The sequence below is a fragment of the Vombatus ursinus genome, unplaced genomic scaffold, assembly GCF_900497805.2.
Source record: "Vombatus ursinus unplaced genomic scaffold, bare-nosed wombat genome assembly UNPS02014837.1, whole genome shotgun sequence".
NCBI lineage: Eukaryota > Metazoa > Chordata > Mammalia > Diprotodontia > Vombatidae > Vombatus > Vombatus ursinus.
This window is the reverse complement of record NW_020954615.1, coordinates 6,473,778-6,492,806: the sequence shown is the minus strand read 5'-3', so window position 1 is coordinate 6,492,806 and position 19,029 is coordinate 6,473,778. Positions and strand designations below refer to the sequence as shown.

Below are 19,029 nucleotides of genomic sequence, written 5' to 3'. Positions count from 1 at the left end.
TTCTCTTTCTCTCCCCATTATTTTTTCTCACTTGTTTCCTCTCCAGCTGATAACACCTCATGCCATCAGAGTCCAGACTCCCCCTCGACACATCCCTGGAGTGGTGGAAGTGACATTATCATATAAGTCTAAACAGTTCTGCAAAGGGGCCCCAGGAAGGTTCATTTACACAGGTAAGCGCACAGATGATTTCAGGGGCTCTTTGCTCTTCTCCCTAATGAGACCTCCTCTCTGCCTTCTTGCGTTTTTTAAGTCATCTGTAAAATGGGGATAATCATACCTCCGAGGCCCAAGTGAAAGAATATCTGTCTAGGGTTTTGAAAACCATAAAGCACTGTGTGAATGTCAGCCCTTCTACCTGCCGTGATTATTGCTAGATCTTTCCGCTAGTGTGCCAAATCTTGGCCTAGACAAGAGATTTTCTTCCTTTTCATCCATCCCTGTGATTTCTTTAGTGGAGGGCACACCCAGTGAGGAAATCTGCTTTATCAATGGAGATCAAACACTTGCCTTCTTAGTTGACTGTAGCACCAAGGGGTTAAGTGACTTTCCAAGGAGACACAGTCAGGATGAGTCAGAGGCAAGACTCAAACCCAGATGCTTCTTGACTTGACTATGACACGTTCCCAAATGGGAAAGCGGGAGCTCAGGTCTAACGTAGGCCAGTTCATTTCAACAAATCTTTATCAAGCATCTGGTATAGTAGAAAGAGCCCTGGCTCTGGAGTCAGGGGACCTGGATTAAAATCCAATCACTGACCCTTACAGCCTGTGTGACCTTGGGCAAGGTCCTTCATCTCCCTGGCCTTCCTTTTCCTCATCTATAAAACGAGGGGATTGGATTAGATGGTCTCTGAGGGCCATTTTGATTTTACATCTATGATGATCCTATGATGTTAGGACCAACACCCTGTGCTAGGTACTAGATACAGAAATGGGCATATTGTGTATGGTTCAGGAGAAATCACAGTCTCTTTGTTCTTTGGGTTTGTTCATCTGGGTGCAGAGTCATGTAGGAAGACCTTGGTCTTCCTCCATGTAGTAACACCAGCACAGAATGGAAAGGACCTCGGCCCAACCATCTAACCCAGCACATTAGGTCAAAGGAATCCTCGTGTCCTCCCTGGAGGGCTTCAGGCAGAGGCTGACTGTGTCATTGTTGGGAGTGTTGGATGGACTAGTCTTCTTATTTTATTTTTTTTTAAGGCAATTGGGGTTAAGTGACTTGCCCAGGGTCACACAGTTAGTATGTGTCAAGTGTTTGGTCTGAGGCCGGATTTGAACTCAGGTTCTCCTGACTTCAGGGCCGGCGCTCTATCCACTGCGCCACCTAGCTGCCCCAAAACTTTTACTGATATCTTTTTTTATCTTTTTTTTTAATATCACCTTTATTTCTTTTATTTTTGGTGAGGCAATCGGGGTTAAGTGACTTGCCCAGGGTCACACAGCTAGTTAAGTGTCAAGTATTTCAGGCCGGATTTGAACTCAGGTCCTCCTGACTCCAAGGCCAGATCTCTATCCACTGTACCACCGAGCTGCCCCTGGTCTAGTCTTCTTCATGAGATCTTGGGCTTGGTGACTTCTGAAGTCCCCTCCTACCTTGAGACTCTGTCTATGAAATAAATCTGTTTTGAAGAGGATTCTTGCCAGGTATGGACTGGGTTCCCTGGCCTCTGAGGTCTCCTCCAACTTTGAGAATCTCTGATTGCATAAGCCACTGCCTTGGATGGGGGCTCACGTTGGACTTGTCTTGCACAGAATCCAGCTCTGTAGGGGATAGCACCATAGCCAGTTTCGGGGATGGTTGCAATTATAAACCGTTAACTCAAATGTTTGTTGAGTACCTTAAACTCTTAGAGTCCAAGAAGAGAAAAACAAATTGAACAAAGTTATTAATCAACCCCTGGATCAGGATTTATTAATCACCTGCTGTATGCCAGACACTGTGCTAAGCTCTAAGGACGCAATGACAAAAACAAAAGCCTGCTCTCATGGAGTGTATGTTCTCTTGGGGGAGTCAACAAGTACATATAGTGATATGTGCCAGATGATGGGGGAGCAGTAAGCTGAAGAAGGTGGTGCTTGGGCTGAGGACTGAGGAAAACTAGGGACTTGATGAGGCAAAGGTGAGAGAGGATTGCATTCCAGTGTGGACAACAGCCAAAGCAAAGGGAAGGCAATGGAAAGAGAGTTCTATGAGTGATGAACAATACAAAGGCCAAACGGACTGGCCCATTGAGTCTACGATGATGAACATACGTTGTCTTAGGAGGTGGCGCATTCCCCCTTTCACCTGGAAATCTTCCTGAATAGGCTGGATGAACATTTGTTGGGTACACTATATTTTGTGTGTTGGTTGGATTAATGTCTACTGAGGTCCCTGCTGCCAGCTGTCTGTGAATAACATGTTATAAGAATCCTAGGAAGGGTCAGTCATGTGTGTTCCAGTAAGAAAGCATGGTGGACGTAGCAAGAGTGTGTGGGAAAGAAAGGCTGTGGGAATTTTGTTAGATAGATCAGTAGGACAGACCCTGGAGGGAAGGGACTAGTGTAGAGCTGAAAGAGACTTTAGAAATCATTTGGTTCAATCCCCCCATTTTACAGATGTGGAATCTGAGGCCCAGAAGAATTGACGGAATCTGTGTCTTCAACACAGGGTGGCTTGGGTGGCCTCTGGGACAGGAAGTGCCGTGAAAATTGTGTTTTCTGAGGTTGACTCTTGGAGTGGTCCAGAGGCTGTGTTGGAGGACGAGGGTCACTGGAGGCAGGAAGATTAAGTGCAAAGCTACCCTTTGAAGTGAAAGAAAAAGAAAAAAATATAGATATAAGGGCAGAATTTCACAAGCTGGGCGATGCACCAGGCTCATGATACTTTTTTCAGAGATATTGCACTGTCCTGAGCACATTTATTCTTTTCTCCTTTCCAACTCATCAGCATCCAGCGGTCACTTAGAGTGAGACTTTTTTGTCTTTTGTGTTCAGAGCCAAATGCCATTTTATTGATTTACAAATGTAAATGTATATGCCGCTTTCCTCTAGTGTAGAATAAAATCTTCCAAAGGCAGCAGATGTTGGATTTTTGTATCTATATCCTCCATCGCCTAGCACAGCGCCCGGCACACAGTACGTGCTTAATAAACGCTGGCTGGGTTGGATTGAATTGAAAGAAAAAAACGTAGTCGGGAATATAGTAGAAAGAACGTTAACGTGTGTGGAATCAGGGGATATTGGACATAAGAGGCACTTAAAACTTTTGCATTAGATTGAATAGTCCTAGGTCTCTAGGCTCTGCCACTAATTAGCTGTGTGATCATGGGTAAGTCACTGCCCTTCCCTGGGACGCAGCTTCCTCATCTATTAAATGGTGGTGGTGGTGGTGGTTGGGGGGAGGGGGAGATCTCAAAGGCCTCTTCCAGCTTTAAAAATTTTATGATTCCATGAAATAGACACAGACAGTCTAGGAAGCCTTCCATATGGCTTTAATATCTGACTCGACATTCTTGGACATGACCTGTGTTTGAGTGGAGATGCAGGTCTAGGAAAAGGTCTGGGTAGCCACGGTCGTGTTACAGCTAATGCTTGGCTCCTCACGTTTTTAAGATGGGAGGAGGTGACAGAGATATTTAGGAGTGGTGATAAAATAACAAGACAGCTTTGTGGCTCATAAATGGGCCCTGAAGGTGCTTCCAAGAGAGAACTTAGTGTCGGTGACATTTTGAACATTGTCAGACTAAGTAACAACAACGAGACTTAGGAGTTATATATTGTGTTAAGCTTGGCAGAGTTCTTTACTTACCTTAACTCATTTGATCCTCACTGTGACCCTGAGAGGTAGGTGCTATTCTTATCCCTATTTTACAGATGAGGATACTGAGGTACACGAAGGGCAAATAACTTGCCCAGGGTCACAGAGTTTGTAAGTTTCTGAATAAGACACAAACTCAGTGACTCCAAGCACTCTACCCCTAAATGGTTAAGTGTGTAGTCTCCCAGGGGGACTAATTTGAAAGAGATGAAACTGTTTTGGATGAATAGCTGCCTGTATATTCACTCGTTCATTTGTTCATTCCTTCATTCATTCAATCATCAATGCAAAAACATCTTGATTTTGGTAGTCAAAGTGCTGGCATTGGAGCCAGGATGGCCCCGGGTTTTCATTCACGCCTCTGGCTCACACTGACTGAGTAACCCTGGGAGGGTCATTTAAACCTCTCCATGCAGGAGTCTAAGGTGCAGAACAGTTGGAGGCTTGACTGGTAGGAGGAGTCCCCTATAGCTCTCAAATCACAGGTCCGGTCCCTAATCTTATCCCTGCTGTGTTCCCTACTATCTTATCCCTACTATGTCCTGGACATTAAATAACATGAATTTCTCGTGGATCCGCAGTATGGCTGATTACCAGCTGCCCTCACTCTCCACAGCTGTTTTCCCAATGCAGAGTTGCGGGGAGGGTGAGAAGAAAAGCACAGACTCCCCAAGAATACACGAATGGATCACCGCTCAGAGGTCGAGTGACACTAAGGGAGATTAATGCGGGTTGGGAGTCATACATTAATCTCCCTTAGCCCAAACTCCCTCCCTACCCCTCCAGTAGGGTCCATTCATGTGTTCCTGGGAGTCTGTGCTTTTTTTTCTTGCTCCTTCCTCCAACTCTGCCCTGGGGAAACAATCACTCTCTAAGGCTAGGAACGGCAGAGAAGGTACTGATCTGAAATGGTAGAGAGTTTTCTCACCTGAGATTTCCACATACCAATGAAATCACAGGTTCAGTCCCCGTTGCTAAGGCCCTCAAAACCAAACCTGGGTCCTAGCTAGTTCTTCAGCCTGGTTGTTTTTACACTCCTTGCCCCCCACCCCCAGTCAAATGAAATTCTTTTTCCATGATCTAGTACTGCCTTGGCTAATCCGTCTGCAGAGGCACAATGTGCTTAAGCGTTCTCTTCACTATCAACATCATTATCGCTACCATTCTGCATCACTATAATAAAAACTGTGGTGTGGCCACAGTGTAACAGATTTTTAACTGCAATCTCCTCTAGTCCAAAACTCCTAGAAGACAGAATCATGGGATTTTAGAATTGGAAGTAACGTTGGTGTCTGTTCAACTTGATTTTGAAAAAGGCAGTTATTTGGAGAAAGATGTTTCTGGATGGAAGGCCATTTTCTGGCCCTAAACCCATTTAGTTTATGACAGATCCAGTGTATGCGTGTTGGGGTAGTGATGGTGGTGGTGGTGTGGGTGAGTGTTGGTGGTGGGGAAGGATAGGAATGAAATAGCAAGAGGGAAACCCAAGCTCTCTCCCAGAGGTACAATCTTCCAGAGGCACAATCTTCAGGGAACCCAGGCTCTCTTCCAGAGGCCACCATCAGCAAGCAAAACACATAACCGAAACCACCCAGGCAGGAGCATCAGGATAGCTCTGGAGCCCAGTAACACTAGCCAGAAACTTTCACCTTGAGGTTGCTGGATCAACTGTAACCCAATTTAGTGGAGCTGGGAAACAGAAACCATGAGGGGATGGTTCCAGGCCCCGTGGGAAGTGAATTGGTGATCTTGGGCCCCTTCCCACTGAGAAAACTGCCACTTGACAAGGAGAACTAATTGGTAACCCAGTAGGGAAGCTCAGTCCAGTGGCTGGACACGGAATGAGATGGAATGTTCCCTGGAAATGTCTGGAAGGGCTGTCTCTGGTGTCAGACCTGGGCCCTCTCCCATGCTGGTCTGTCACACTCTGGCCTCTTCTCCTGCAGAGCCAGTGGACAAAGGGCTCTCATCTTTCCAGCTCGATGGGCTTCCTGAGAGCGGGACTTCTGTAGAAACTTTCTGCTGTCCTAAATCAGATTAGGGCTCAAATGCACTGTATAGACAGTCCTGCAGTAAAATGAGAAGAATTGGGAGGGGACGGGGAACAATGTGAAGGGAGCAGTGGGGTGCAGTGGAGAGAGGATTGGCTATGGTGTCGGAAAAGACCCAGGTTTGAATCCTGCCTCTGACGCTGAGCTGCAACCATGGGCAAGTCACTTAGCTCCATGCCTCCTGTGAAACAGGGGAGAATCCTACCTAGAGTGCCTGCCTCCTGGACTTGTGAGGGCCATAGCACAAGCACAGTCTCTGATGGTTCTACCAATCCAACAAGCATCTATTAGTCAACCAGCAGACATTAAATACTTAATATATGTCAGGTAGTGTGCTGAGCACTGGGGACACACAGAAAAATGAAGAAAAAAAAATACCAGCTTTCAAGGAATTTCTAGAGGATGGGAGTGGATACAGCATATAAACAGAGAGGTCAATCCAAGATGATTGAGGAGGGAGAGGCTTGAGTAAGGGCCTCATAGGAGTACTGTGGGGCTCATTTAAAATAATATGTACAAAGTGCTTTGTAGACCTTAAAGTTTTATATAATATGAGCTGTTATTCCTGATGGAAGCACCAAGCTTGGCCATGTTGAGTGCTGAGATTCCTTATTTATATAAAGAATCTCCCAAGTCTCTAATCAACATCGCTTCCGGGATAGATTTTGTGAGCCCTCGGTGCTCCCTGACTGAGGTTCCTGCCCCTCTCTCAATATCAGCATCTCGTGGGGGATAAAGACTTAACAGTGTCCAATCAAGTATGACCATGAGAGAGTTAACCTAGATGGCGGAAAGACTGGAAGCCTCATGAAAAAACCGAGGTGGTAATTGTAGAGATGGATTTTCGCCTGAGGCCAGGAAAAACTGCCTACCCATTAGAGCTGTCCAAAATGGGATGGCCTGCCTCTGGGGGCCATTGACTGTCCCTCATTGGAGGGCTTGGAGACAACGCTTAATGAGTCCTTGCCAGAGCTGTTGAAGAGGGGATTTTTCAGCTATGGATTGGATTAGATGGTCACTTAAGGTCCTAATCCAGTGGAAAAAAAATTTTTTTTGCCTTTCTTTATATCCTCAGAACTTAGTGCCTGACACATAGTCAGCAGTTAATAAATATTTGTTGACTGACCAGTAAATGCTAGATTTGGAGTCAGAAAACTTGTGATCAAAACCTATCCCTTCTCTTATTTGGTTTTCTTACCAATTAAACGAGGGGGTTGACCTAGATGGCCTTTAAGGTCCTTTCAAATTGCCAATCTATGAGCCTGTGATACTTTGGGGCCCTCATAAACTCTGATGATTCTTATCCTGACTCCCATTCTCACAGACAAATCTCATAGACCCAGATCTTGGCTAGCGGGTTTCTAGTTGAGGATGTTAATATCATCATTTAGCCTTAAATAGCTTTTAGAAAGGGGGGTGTTTACTAAGGTGGTAGAGTAGAGCTAGTTAGTCCCCTCAAACATCCCATCAAATCTGTGCGACACATTCTCCCACAAATACGTAGAGAGCCCGTGGTAAAGTGGGCCCAAGTTTAGAGGTCACATGTGACAAAGGAGTAACTCACAGGTCCTAGTCTCTGAAAATCCTTTTCTCCCATTCATGGAGTGATCAAATAGTTCCCCATAAGCAGACTGAATCTGTGTCAGGTCTGTCCTTAGCTTACAATGCAGACAATGCTGCTAGCTGATGCAGGGACACCCATAGGATACTGATGGGAAAATAAAAAGTCTAAAACCTTCTGGACACTTTGAGGTTCACGAGGGCCTTCTCTGGCCAAAAAAAAATTGGGGAAAAGGGAATGGGGGAGAGGATACTTGGCCAAGGCCACACTTGAGGCCTCCCTCTCCTCTTTCCCCCACTCCAGTGGTTTCTCCTCACCCGTGTGCTGGAAAGCCACACTTGCTCCGGTTTCTGGAATTCCTTTCCTTTCTCAACTTTCTTGAGAATTTATAGACGATCCCTGGGGTATGGCCAAGTTTCCTCCATTTATCCAAACAGGATTCCAGTTCAAAAGGCCTTTTAGCACTTAGTCTAAGGTCTGTGAATGATTAATTGATTAAGACGTGTTCCCACCAAGTTAAGGTATTAAGGCTAAAATGGGGCAGGGTGGTTTTGACCCCATCCTTACACTATGGACTTCCCCACATCTCAGTTTTCTCAGCTGCAAAATGAGAGTGTTGGACTTTAGGTTTGTCTCAAAGGCCTCTTCTGCTTCTAAACCTGTGAGCCTTAAAACTCTGAGGTTCTGTGACTTGTTTAAAGCAGTGGGGATGATCAATCAACTATGGAAACTCATTTAGATTGTAGGATTATACAGTTAGAGTTAGAAGATACTTTAGAGATTATTGAGCCCAACCTCGTGGTACAGATTCAGAAATGGAGATAGGGAGGGGTTCATAGCACCAAAGGTCTAGAGATGGGATCTTAGAGGTCATCTAGCCCAGCTCCCTTGTTTTACAGATGAGGAAACTGAGGCACAAAGAAGTTCATAGGAGCATAAAATCATTGATTTGCAGCTTGAAGTCACATTATATGTCCACTCCCCCTTAATTTACAGTAGACCCCGAGGCTCAGAGGGCCTCTACCTAAGTTCGCACAGCTAAGCAAGTTAAAGAGCCAGATTCAAACCCAGTTCCAATTTTTTCTCTAGTGTGAGTGAAAAAAAGAAAAATAATCCTCACTTAAGAGAGAGGAAGAAACCTAAAACCTTGCTTTTTGGTGTTAGGGTCCTGCATGGAACTGTTGGGAGATCCACTGGTCAGATTTGGAGGGACAGGGCGGTAGCTTGGAGTCTCAGATGAGTCTTCATTCATCAGAAGGAATCCTTTTGGAAAGAAATTTCATCGGAGTTAGTTGGAGAAGATCAATCTCTCCCTATGTGCCCCCAACACTGACAGTTTCTGTGCTGAGAGGTGCCACCATAATGAGCCCTAGCCATTAATTTTAGCCTCACCTGCTGCAATTAACCAAACTGGAGTAATCAGCTCCCTGAGGTGGCTGCTGTTGCCGATGCCAAGGGCTAGAGGAGCAACACCCCACCTCTGAAAATGACATGTTTTCCTCCCACTCATGATAATCATGGGGCTGCTTTTTTCTCGCACCATCATTTGATAGGATGCCTCTGGCTATCGCTGGAGAAAGTGCTTGTTTTATTATTATTTATCCCCTTAGCCCAGGCTTATGGATACTCAGGGCTGTATCTAAAATTCCACCCCCCCCCCCAACTTAAAAAGTCTCCCTTACTTGTGTGAGCTGAGGAAAACGGAGGCAGAATGTCACCTTGGGCAAGAGCCAAAGAAATATCCTTAGGATCATAAGGAGAAAGCTAGACTTGGGATTTCATTGTCATAGGGAAATTCCTGCTTAAATGACGTGTCCAGTCTCACAGCTTCTACATGTGAGAGGCAAGATGTGGACCCAGATCTCTACCCACTACGCAATGTTGCCTATATTGGCTCATAGGTTCATAGATTTAATGCTGAAAGGGACCCTAGCAGTCACATAGTTTAAGCCCCTCGTGAGGAGAAAATTGAGAGAAAATGTGGCCAGAGATGTGAATTGACCTACCCAGGGTCACATAGGTCATCACTGGGCAAGCCCTTTCTCTCCCCAGTTCTCGTATTTTCCCCTCAGAGTTAGAAGTGCAGGACAAGAGGTGATCTTAGCAGGGGCACAGGGGCAAGAGAGCACAATTTAAAATATAGCCTGTTAGAAATATTAATTTTGTCATTCCTATCCCACCCTTGTGCCTTCTCTTAACTGGGCTCTCTTTGGCAAGGGGCATCTGTACGGGTCAGTAAGCATTTATTAAGTACCTATTGTGTGCTGAGCATCATGATTAGTACTGGGGAGTCAAATAAAGGCAAAAGACATCCAACCTCCTCCATAATACTTTGGAAATTATTTTGTATTATAAATGGACGTTGCCTTTAACTGCCATTTCTTTCTTTTTGCCAAGGAGATCAAGGGTTTGCTGGCTGAGATGTTTTAGGGGGACTTTTTTGACCTCTATGATGTTATGTCTTTTACATTATTTACACTTCTGTTGGAAATAGTGATAATCTTTTCTTTTATCCATTCATCATATTTTAGCATCAATAGTTGGTTTGAGTAGGTCAGGTTGGGGCTGTAGCAACTCTTCATATTTATCTTTTCTTATAATTTGGTGTTGATATGGTGTTATATAAGATAATTTCCCTTCTCTCCCTTTTCTTTCCTGGTATAATCTTCTCCCCCCCTTTCCATTTATCTTTTAAAATTATCAAAACATAACAGGACCATTCCTAGTCCCTCTGTCTAGTTAGACTCCCACTATGACCTCTGATCATGATAGGGTTCTGAAGGGACATATAAAGAGTTTATACTTGTTTAGTCCCTTGTGCTTACTGCTTATGTTTACTATTTTATCTTTCTCTTGATTACTACATTCGAATTTCAACGTTTCTATGCAGCCCTGGTCTCTTCATCAGAAATAGTCGAGAATGCTTTTGTTAAAAGGTTCATTTTCTACTCTTTTGGATTATACTCACTTTTGTTGAGTGCGTTATTCTTGATTATAAGCTTAGTAGCTGCTAAATCTTATGTGATCCTGACTGGATCCTCAGAACTTTCTTTCTGGTTACTTGCAGGTTTTTTTTTTAACCTGGAGCTTCTGGATTTTGGTTGTAATGTTGCTGGGTGTTTTCATTTTGCAGTTTTAAGGAATGATTGGTCGATTCTTCCTATTTCAACTTTGCACTCTCGTTCTAAGAGATCTGGGCAGTTTTCTTTTATTATCTTTTGAAATGTTTTTAGGATCTTTTTTGACATAGCTTTCAGATAGTTCAATAATTCTTAAATTATTTCTCCTAATTGATTTTCTAAGTCAGTTGTCTTATCATATGATGTTTTCTTTCATTTTTTTCAGTTTTAAAATTTTGTTTTAATATTTCATATTGTGTCATGGAGCCATTAACTTCCATTTGGTCCATACTAATTTTGAAGGAATTTGTGGCTTGGGTAACATTTTATACCTTTTGTGCCAAGTTGTTAATTCCCTTTCTAATTCTTTCTTCCATAGCTTTCATTTCTCTTCTAATTTTTCCTCTAGAGCCCTCATTTCATTTATAAAAATATTTTAAAACTCTTGTTTCATTTCTTTCAGGGATTTTAGTCAAACTTGTGCCCATGCTGTGTTTTTCTTTGTGGCTTTGCTTGTAGATATTTTGGAATCATTCCCTTCTTGTAGGTTTGTGTCTTGAGAGTTTCTGCTACTGTAGTAGTTTTTCAGGGTAGCATTCTTCCCCCTTCCCCCATTCTTCCAGTCTTCTTCTTGACTTCAGACCTTATGTTAGAGTTGGGCTTGGTACACTTTTGGAGGCTGTCTGGGCTGGTATTTTTCCTGCTTGGTTAGGGGTATTGAGTGTTAAATTATTCCAGGATTTCAGAGACAGTTCAAGCTTTGAGTTGTCCAAAAGTGAAATTTTGGCTGCCACCAGAGGCTATAGATTCATTTTCATTGGATATCTTCAGGAAAAGGTCAGGGAACCAGTCATGCCACTCACTAAGAATCTGGAAGAGGGAGAGATTGAAGAGGTATCCTTGAAGTTCTATGATTCTGATAATGTTCTACATCTATGAATCATGAAACAACTCTTCCTAAAGAATCAGAATGGCAAGTGACCTAGAGAGCAGTGGAGGGGTGTATGGTGGGTTGAAGTAGACTGCAACATATTGCCAATGATGGCTTATACAGAAAAAAAATGGTGTAATATCCAAGAAATGTGTGGCAGGGAAGTAATAGAGTGAGAATTTAGGATAAGAATTGGACCGATATGACTGCCTGATGCCTATGGGATGTGAAAGGAAACAGAGAAAGGCCACAGAGCATTGGTTGGACTTATGGGAGGACATGAGCAAGAGTTTTCCAGGATAAGATGGGTAAACAGGCCATGGCCTGCACCCTTGCAAAGAGTATATCCATCAATGAGAATGCAATCCTTTGAAGTATTGAAATGAAGGTTTCTATTGTGATCTATACACCAGAAATTGCTGTAAATTTTAAAAAACTTTACACATGAGCTGAATCTAAAATGCAAAGAGCTTATCCAACTTCCATTTAATGCCCTTCTTTCTTTCTCTTTAAAAAAAAACACATTATTCTGCATTAAAAAAAAAACTATTTAAGAAATGAATCTGTTTCTTAGTTAAAAGCACCCAAATCAAACATCAAAAGGCAGCCTGAGAACAATTGTTCCCTCCTCAAACTGGAAGCAGGTGGAAGCAACAGCCCTCTTGCTGTCCTGGGGTTTGCCAGTGGCCCCCCCATGTGAAATTCAGATGGATCATTTCAGTTGAGATGGCTCTACTGGCAGCCCCAGAATGGGGAAAGGAGGAGGGCTCCTCTACCAGAGTGGCAGGCAGCTTCTTAACAGCTCTGCGTACTCAGCTCTAATATTCTAAATACACATTATGGGGAGCGGGAGGACACGTGGAATAGCTCCGTGGTGGCATTTAGATTTACCCTTGAAATTTATCTTTGATTTTTACAGTTGTCTCCTTAACTGTGTATATTAAGGGCTTCTTCAAACACCCTGCCTTACCACTGCACTCTTTCCTGACCCCCAAGCGTAATTAAATATTAAATTAATATTTCATTGAAAATTAAATATCAAAGGCTTCCATCTAATCTTTCACTTGTGCCCTGCAGGTGTTTGACTCACATTCTCATTGCTCTGTCCACAAGATGGATACCACCTCTTAATAAAGTGCTTAGATATAATCTCCCCAAAACCATCAGAAAGAAATTTCCTGCCATTATACCCAATGGGATTAGGGTGAAGAGATGTACATCTTATCAAAAATGGAAGATTTCAAACCCGATGACTTTCTCATCTGTTCCAGGAGAAATTGCCTAATGTGATGATGGTCCAGACAAGAGGCTAGTGGTCACCTCCCACTTTTGATCATTATTTATAAAGTTCACATCTTGCCGTAGAATTTTTTCCCCAATGGAATGGGAAAGGACGGCAGTTCCTTTAAATTTTGTCCTTGTCCAAACAAGATCATAGACCTGTAGAAATAGAAAAATTTGAGGTTGTTTAAGCACGCTTCCTTCTTTTACAGATGTGGAAACTGAGGCCCGCACTATATAAATGACTTACTGAAGGTCATGTGCATAGTAAATAAGTGAGGGAATCAAGACCCTTCCTGCAACAAACATTTATTAAACACCTGCTTTGTCCTTGGCAGTGTGTTACATCTTGGAAAAGAAATACAATCTAAGTAAGACACAGTCCCTGACCCAAGGGAGGCTGGAACCCAGATGGCCAGTCATCTAGTCCTCTGCTCTTTGCCCCACACCATGACCATTTGGTACCTTGGTGAAAACACTGGATTTTGAGTCTGAGGGTCTGGGTTTAAATCCAACCTCTGCTATTTGTAACCTAAGTGACCCTGGGTAAACTATTCCATTTTCTCAGACTCAGTTTCTTCACCTATAAAATGAGGAGATTAGACTATGCTTCTCTCCCCTGCCAAATGACCAAATACATTTCCTTCTAAGACCTTTCAAGTTTCAAGATTTGTTCTAGAGAACAACAACCCTGACATCTCTAAGGTCCCTTCCAACCCTAAGTTTATGATTTGAAGCTGGAAGGGATCTTACAGAACATCTTATCTAACCTCATTTATAGGTAGCCTGGAGAGCAGATTAATGACTTTCCCAAGGTCACACTGCTTAGCTGGGATTCAGACTCTTGTCTCTCTGCCAATAAACCCATCACATTTCTACAGTACCCCACTTCCTTTCATGTTGAAGACTGGCCAGTTGACTGTATCTACTATCCCACTTCTCCCTCTTTCTCCTCTCAAATCCCTTTAAAGTAAACTCATTAATCCCTAAATTTATCATCACTAACCTCAGTGGAGCTGCATTACTTTTGTTGAAGTGAGTTTTGTTCTCTTAGAGAGGCCTCACATTTTTTTCCCCATTCAAACTCTTGGAGATAAAATTCTTGCCTCTGACCCTTTTGCTATAGAAAGCATGAAGGCTTAGCATCTTAAGACACACACACACATACACACACACACATTCATGTTGTTGAGGAAAGAGCCCTGGGTTTGGTGTTGGGGAACCTGGGTCCAGACCCCAGTTCTTCCATTTCCTAATTGTGTGGCTTTAGGCCAATTACTTTGTCTCTCTGGGCCTGTTTTCTTTTCTGTAGGATGAATTAATTAGACGAGATGGCCAGTGAGGTTGGTTCTAAAGCTCCATTTTGGTGGTTCTGGGATAAGATGGACTGAGAAGTCTCTTCTAGTGCTAAGATGCTGTGATCTCTACGTTCCTTTCTCTATCTAATTTCTGTGTTCCTGTGATTCTCTATTCACTTCCCTGTTACCTGAGGCAGAGTACCCTAGCAGGCTAGAGCAAGCAACTACTTTATTAATTGATTCATAGGATCAAAAAGTATATTTAGTGAGATGATGATGGGGGAGTTTAGGCCATAAAATGATGCACCATCTTCCTGAGGTGAAAGGGACTGAAATGGTCTAGTCCAGTACCTTCAGTTTTACAGATGATACAACTGAGGCTGAGACAGGTGAAGTGCCATAGACATAATTCGATAAGCAAGCATTCTCTTAGACCCTAGCGTCTAGCAGTATAGTCACCAAAAGCCCCTCTAAATATAATAATCTTCTACTTTTCTCTAAAGCTTTTCATTTTTCAAAACATTCTCCTCACAGTAACTTTGTGGAACAGGTGGTCCAAGTATTATTAACCCCATGTTACGGATGAGGAAACAGGACTCCACATAACTTTCATGTGACTACATGGTGTTTGAAGTGGGATCCAAACCTAGTTCTTCTGATTCTAGGTCCATCACTATGGCAGAGGCTTGTATGGCATCTCTTTCAGAAACAATTGTCTGTTTTTCCTTTTTTGAAAAAATTAATATTGGACGTGGGCCAGCCCAGATTTTTTTTTACAAGCTATAGATATGGTAGTTCCCATTAGATATTTTTAGTTAAAAAATGTTGTGGTTAAAAACAAAATGACCCAAATATAAATCTTATAGTTTCTATCTCTTGGCCAGACCCAAGGTATGTAAGTAAGCTAATAATCAGACCCACAATCTGAAGATGAAATGACACGTGAGATCCTGGGCCTCGAGAGAATTATTATGAAATCTCAAGGTATTGATGAAAGTTTTTCAAAGCTGATCCAAATGGGATTTAGATTCTGTGGCAGTTGAAATGTGTATTATTAAACTCCTTAAGTAAACCCGAATGGCTCCCAGTGGAGGATTAAGACATTCTATGTATAGCAAAGACGAAATTCTCAGGTCGGGGTTTGCTTGATTGAATTCCCTCCTGATTAGCTTCTGTAATATTTAACTTCATGCCATGCCATAATTATTTTTAAAAAAAAGTAAATATAAAATATATTTCAGTGGGGAGATGACCTTTTACCTTAATGCTATGTTACTAAAGAAAGACATAGATAAATACAGCCTATGGTTTGGGGCGTGATTCCAATTCACTTTGGGTTTTTGCGATGCAATCTTTTCTCTTCTGGTGCCCATCAGACATGGTGCTGGAATGACTTCCCATGAACACCATTTACCAAGAAGCGAAAGCTAGGAGAGGTTGCACATTGGTGTTGATTGTGGCAGGCAATGATACAGGTGGACTTTAGTGACTGAAGTTTTCCTTATACTTCTCTTCAGTACTCTCTTACCAAAATGGAGTACAATACTAAAACTAGAAAGTTGGTTTTGGACGTGCCAAGTGGTGGAAATGAACACTAAACATGTGTTTATAGGATGTTAAGATGAATGGTTCTTTAGTTTGATTCCCCCCCAGCCAATCAATTCAGTGGGGAAAAAATCAAGCACAAAACCACAGAATGTCAAAGCTAAAAGGGACCTTAAAAATAATTGAATTCAGCTCTCTAATTTTTCTGGAGAGAAAAATCAGGCCCAGAGAAGTTAAATGAATTTCCCAAAATTATACAATGTATAATACCTTCCCTCAAGAAGCTTATAGTCTAATCTAATCCCATTCACTAATGTGGGATTATGCAGGGATGGATAGCATAAATGGATCAGGGCCTCTTAAGCTCCTGTCTACACTTCTGTGAGATACTTTCTTAACCTGAATTTGGTCTAAAGAGAGATGATCACTCTGTGTCCTTGAAGTTGCTTCCCTAGATAGTGACATGTGAGTAAGCCCATATGGTAGAACGAGTTTAGAATCAGAGGACATGAGTTTGAATCTCAAATCTCCTCCTTTTTGTCTTTGTGCTCTTGGAAAAATCACTTTCTTTCTTTGTGCCTCAGTTTCCTTCTCTGGAAAATGGGAATTGGAGTAGATGATCTCCAAGGCCCTTGCAACTTTAAGTTTCATGATTATGACTTTAGTTTTTGATAGAATGTCTAAGGTACATGCTTCGCAGTGCTCTCCACATTTAGAGTTTGTTCACTGGTTAATAAATAGGGATACACTACTAGTTCAATCCAACTCAACCTGGTGCAAATTACTTAACCTCCCTGGGGCTCAGTTCCCTAATTTCTGGGATGACATAGGCAGATTTGATGGTCTCTGAGGTTCTTTCCATCACTAGATTAGGCCAATGTAAGATCACACTTGAGATGAGATACATGGGGATGCTTTTCTCTGGACCATTCACCATTGGGAAGAAGAACTCCTTTCCCCTTTCTGTGTCATCAAATAAAACAAAACCTTAGCCTCTTCTTGTCTCTATTGATCCCTATTCTGATTGTAATTGTTGTAGAGATGAGTAAAAGGAGACAATAAGGGACTATTGACATTATGCATTGCCAGGCAGGGAGGATTTGGGGATACCAGCTTACAAGTTTCCTTTCTCCACTCTATCTTTAACTTATAGTCATTTAACCTCGGTAGACATTTCTATGGTCTTAAACAGCCCCCGTTGGTTTGCTTTATTTCAGAAACGTCTGCCTAGAGTAAGTAATGAAAGACTATAAACTTGGGGAAGACATATTTCCCATTATTGATTTGCTGTATCTAGTTCCTAAACCCCTGTTCAGGGGCTATGGTCCTCTTGACCACCAACAGCACATGGTATTGTGGAAAGATCATCGAATGAAGCTTTGGGGACCTGGGTTCTCAGTTCACCTCCTTGACAGACTTGCTGTTTGCTTTGGATGAACTCCAGAACCTCATTGAGACTCAGTATTTTCGTCTTCAAAATGAGAAAAAACTACACACAACCTCCCTAGCTTGTAGGATCATTTTGAGGTTCTCATGGAAGCCAATATAAAGTTGTGAAGTGGATAAGGCTGCCCCTAACTAGGAGATGGTTATAAGAAGGACGAGGCTTAGATATACAAGATCTTTTAATATACCATTGAGAAAGACTTCTGAAAGTGAAACTTGTGGGGGAAAAATAAAAACAAGAGGCCAAACCATGGCTGCAAGGAGAGAGTTTATGGGACCTGGTTAAATGGGAAAGGGGATAAGAAAGAACAATGATGCAGGATCTTGGGAATAAAGATTCCTCGGGCCAGCAGAAATGCTGACATATCTACGAATGCATGAGAGCTTTCCCATTTACTCCAAATGTGAATGCTTCCTCCTACCCCCCACCCCACAATAACTTTGTATCCATTTTGTAAACATTTTGTCTTCACTTCTGTACATAATACTTTTCCCCCATTCCCACCTCCCAATGGAGTATAAGCTCCTTGAGGTCAGGGACTATTATTTATGTTGGTCTTTGCATCCCTAGTGCCTACTACAGTACATGAAATAACAGATGCTTTAAGAAAATTCTAGTTTTATTGAATTGACAAGAACCTATTTAGATGGAAAAGCACATGTCGAAAAAGAAGCGAGAGAAAAACAAAGGGGAGAAATAGTAAAAGCTTATTGTGTTTACAAGTAACTGAGATCTGATGATGATGATGAGAGGATTGTACTAGATGCCCTATAAGGTCTTTTCCAACTTGAAATCTATTATTCTAACAAATAATTCTTAAAATTAAACTGCTCTGAGTATCAAATAAGGCATGAGAGTACATCAAACTTTTTACGCAAGGATGAAAATTATATTTTTGTTCTTTAATCTATCTATAATTTATGGATTCAATTATATTTTGTTCAAAAAGATTTTATGATTTGCCTACTACTTTCAAGAACTATGTTAGGTGCTTGAGATACAAAACCTCCATTCCATTAGGTGGAGGAGGGATTCACCATGGATGCAGGAAAAGGAATAAAAAATATACACAAAGTAATTTCAGGGTAAGGGTAGGAATACTAACCTTTTAGTGGAACGAAGAAAATCCTCACATTGGAGTTGGCATTTGAGCTGGTGTCAGTCAACAAGCATTTATTAAGCTCTTACTATGTGTCAGGCAATGTGCTATGTCCTAGAAAAACCAGTTCCGGCCTTCATGGAGTTTACATTCTAATCAGAGAGACAACATGTAAATAACTTGATACCTACAAGGAATATACAGAGAACAAAGCACCCATTCCAACCCATCTAGGCCTTCTTGTCCTGTGTGATTCTTATGTATTTCCTTCCTTAAGCACCTATAAGTATATTAAGGCCATTCCCTGGTTCTTCCGGTATTTAATTTGTCAGAGTTCCCAGTTCAGCCCTGGCGCTGCTCTATGGTTATCTCCATCTCTCACAAAGGTGGCTGACTAACCTCCTTTTTGAGCCACATCTATCTCTGATGCTACCTTTACTGCCACATCTCATCTCATGTGCAAATCACAGTTGGCCAGCAGTTGTAGCTCATATCTACACCCCCCTACACCTCAATTGACTCATCTTTCCATTTTGTTATCATTAAATGTTTCCTCCTTTTCTTAGTAGTCTTAAATAACTAAGCAAAGTAATAATAGCATCACCAATGCTTCCACTATTGAAAGCATTAGTGTTACTGGGCTAATACCAGCAACTGCAATAGCCTTTTAAAAAATATTTCTTAGGGGCAGCTTGTTGGCACAGTGGATAGAGCACTGGCCCTGGAGTCTGGAGGACCTGAGTTCAAATGTGGCATCAAACACATAATACTTCCCAGCTGTGTGACTCTGAGCAAGTCACAACCCCAATTGCCTCACTAAAAAAAATCTATATCTATCTATCTATCTATCTATCTATCTATCTATCTATCTATCTATCTATCTATCTATCTAT

At 42.1% G+C, this 19,029-nt stretch overlaps 1 protein-coding gene across 1 annotated transcript in view; it reads left to right on the top strand.

The window, feature by feature from the left end:
• LOC114026297 (transcription factor COE2-like) overlaps positions 1–19,029 on the top strand; it is a 53,995-nt gene that overhangs the window by 10,463 nt on the left and 24,503 nt on the right. The window contains exon 4 of the mRNA XM_027839966.1: positions 47–173. Coding sequence (XP_027695767.1) covers positions 47–173 — 127 coding nt within the window. The remainder of the gene's footprint in view (positions 1–46; positions 174–19,029) is intronic.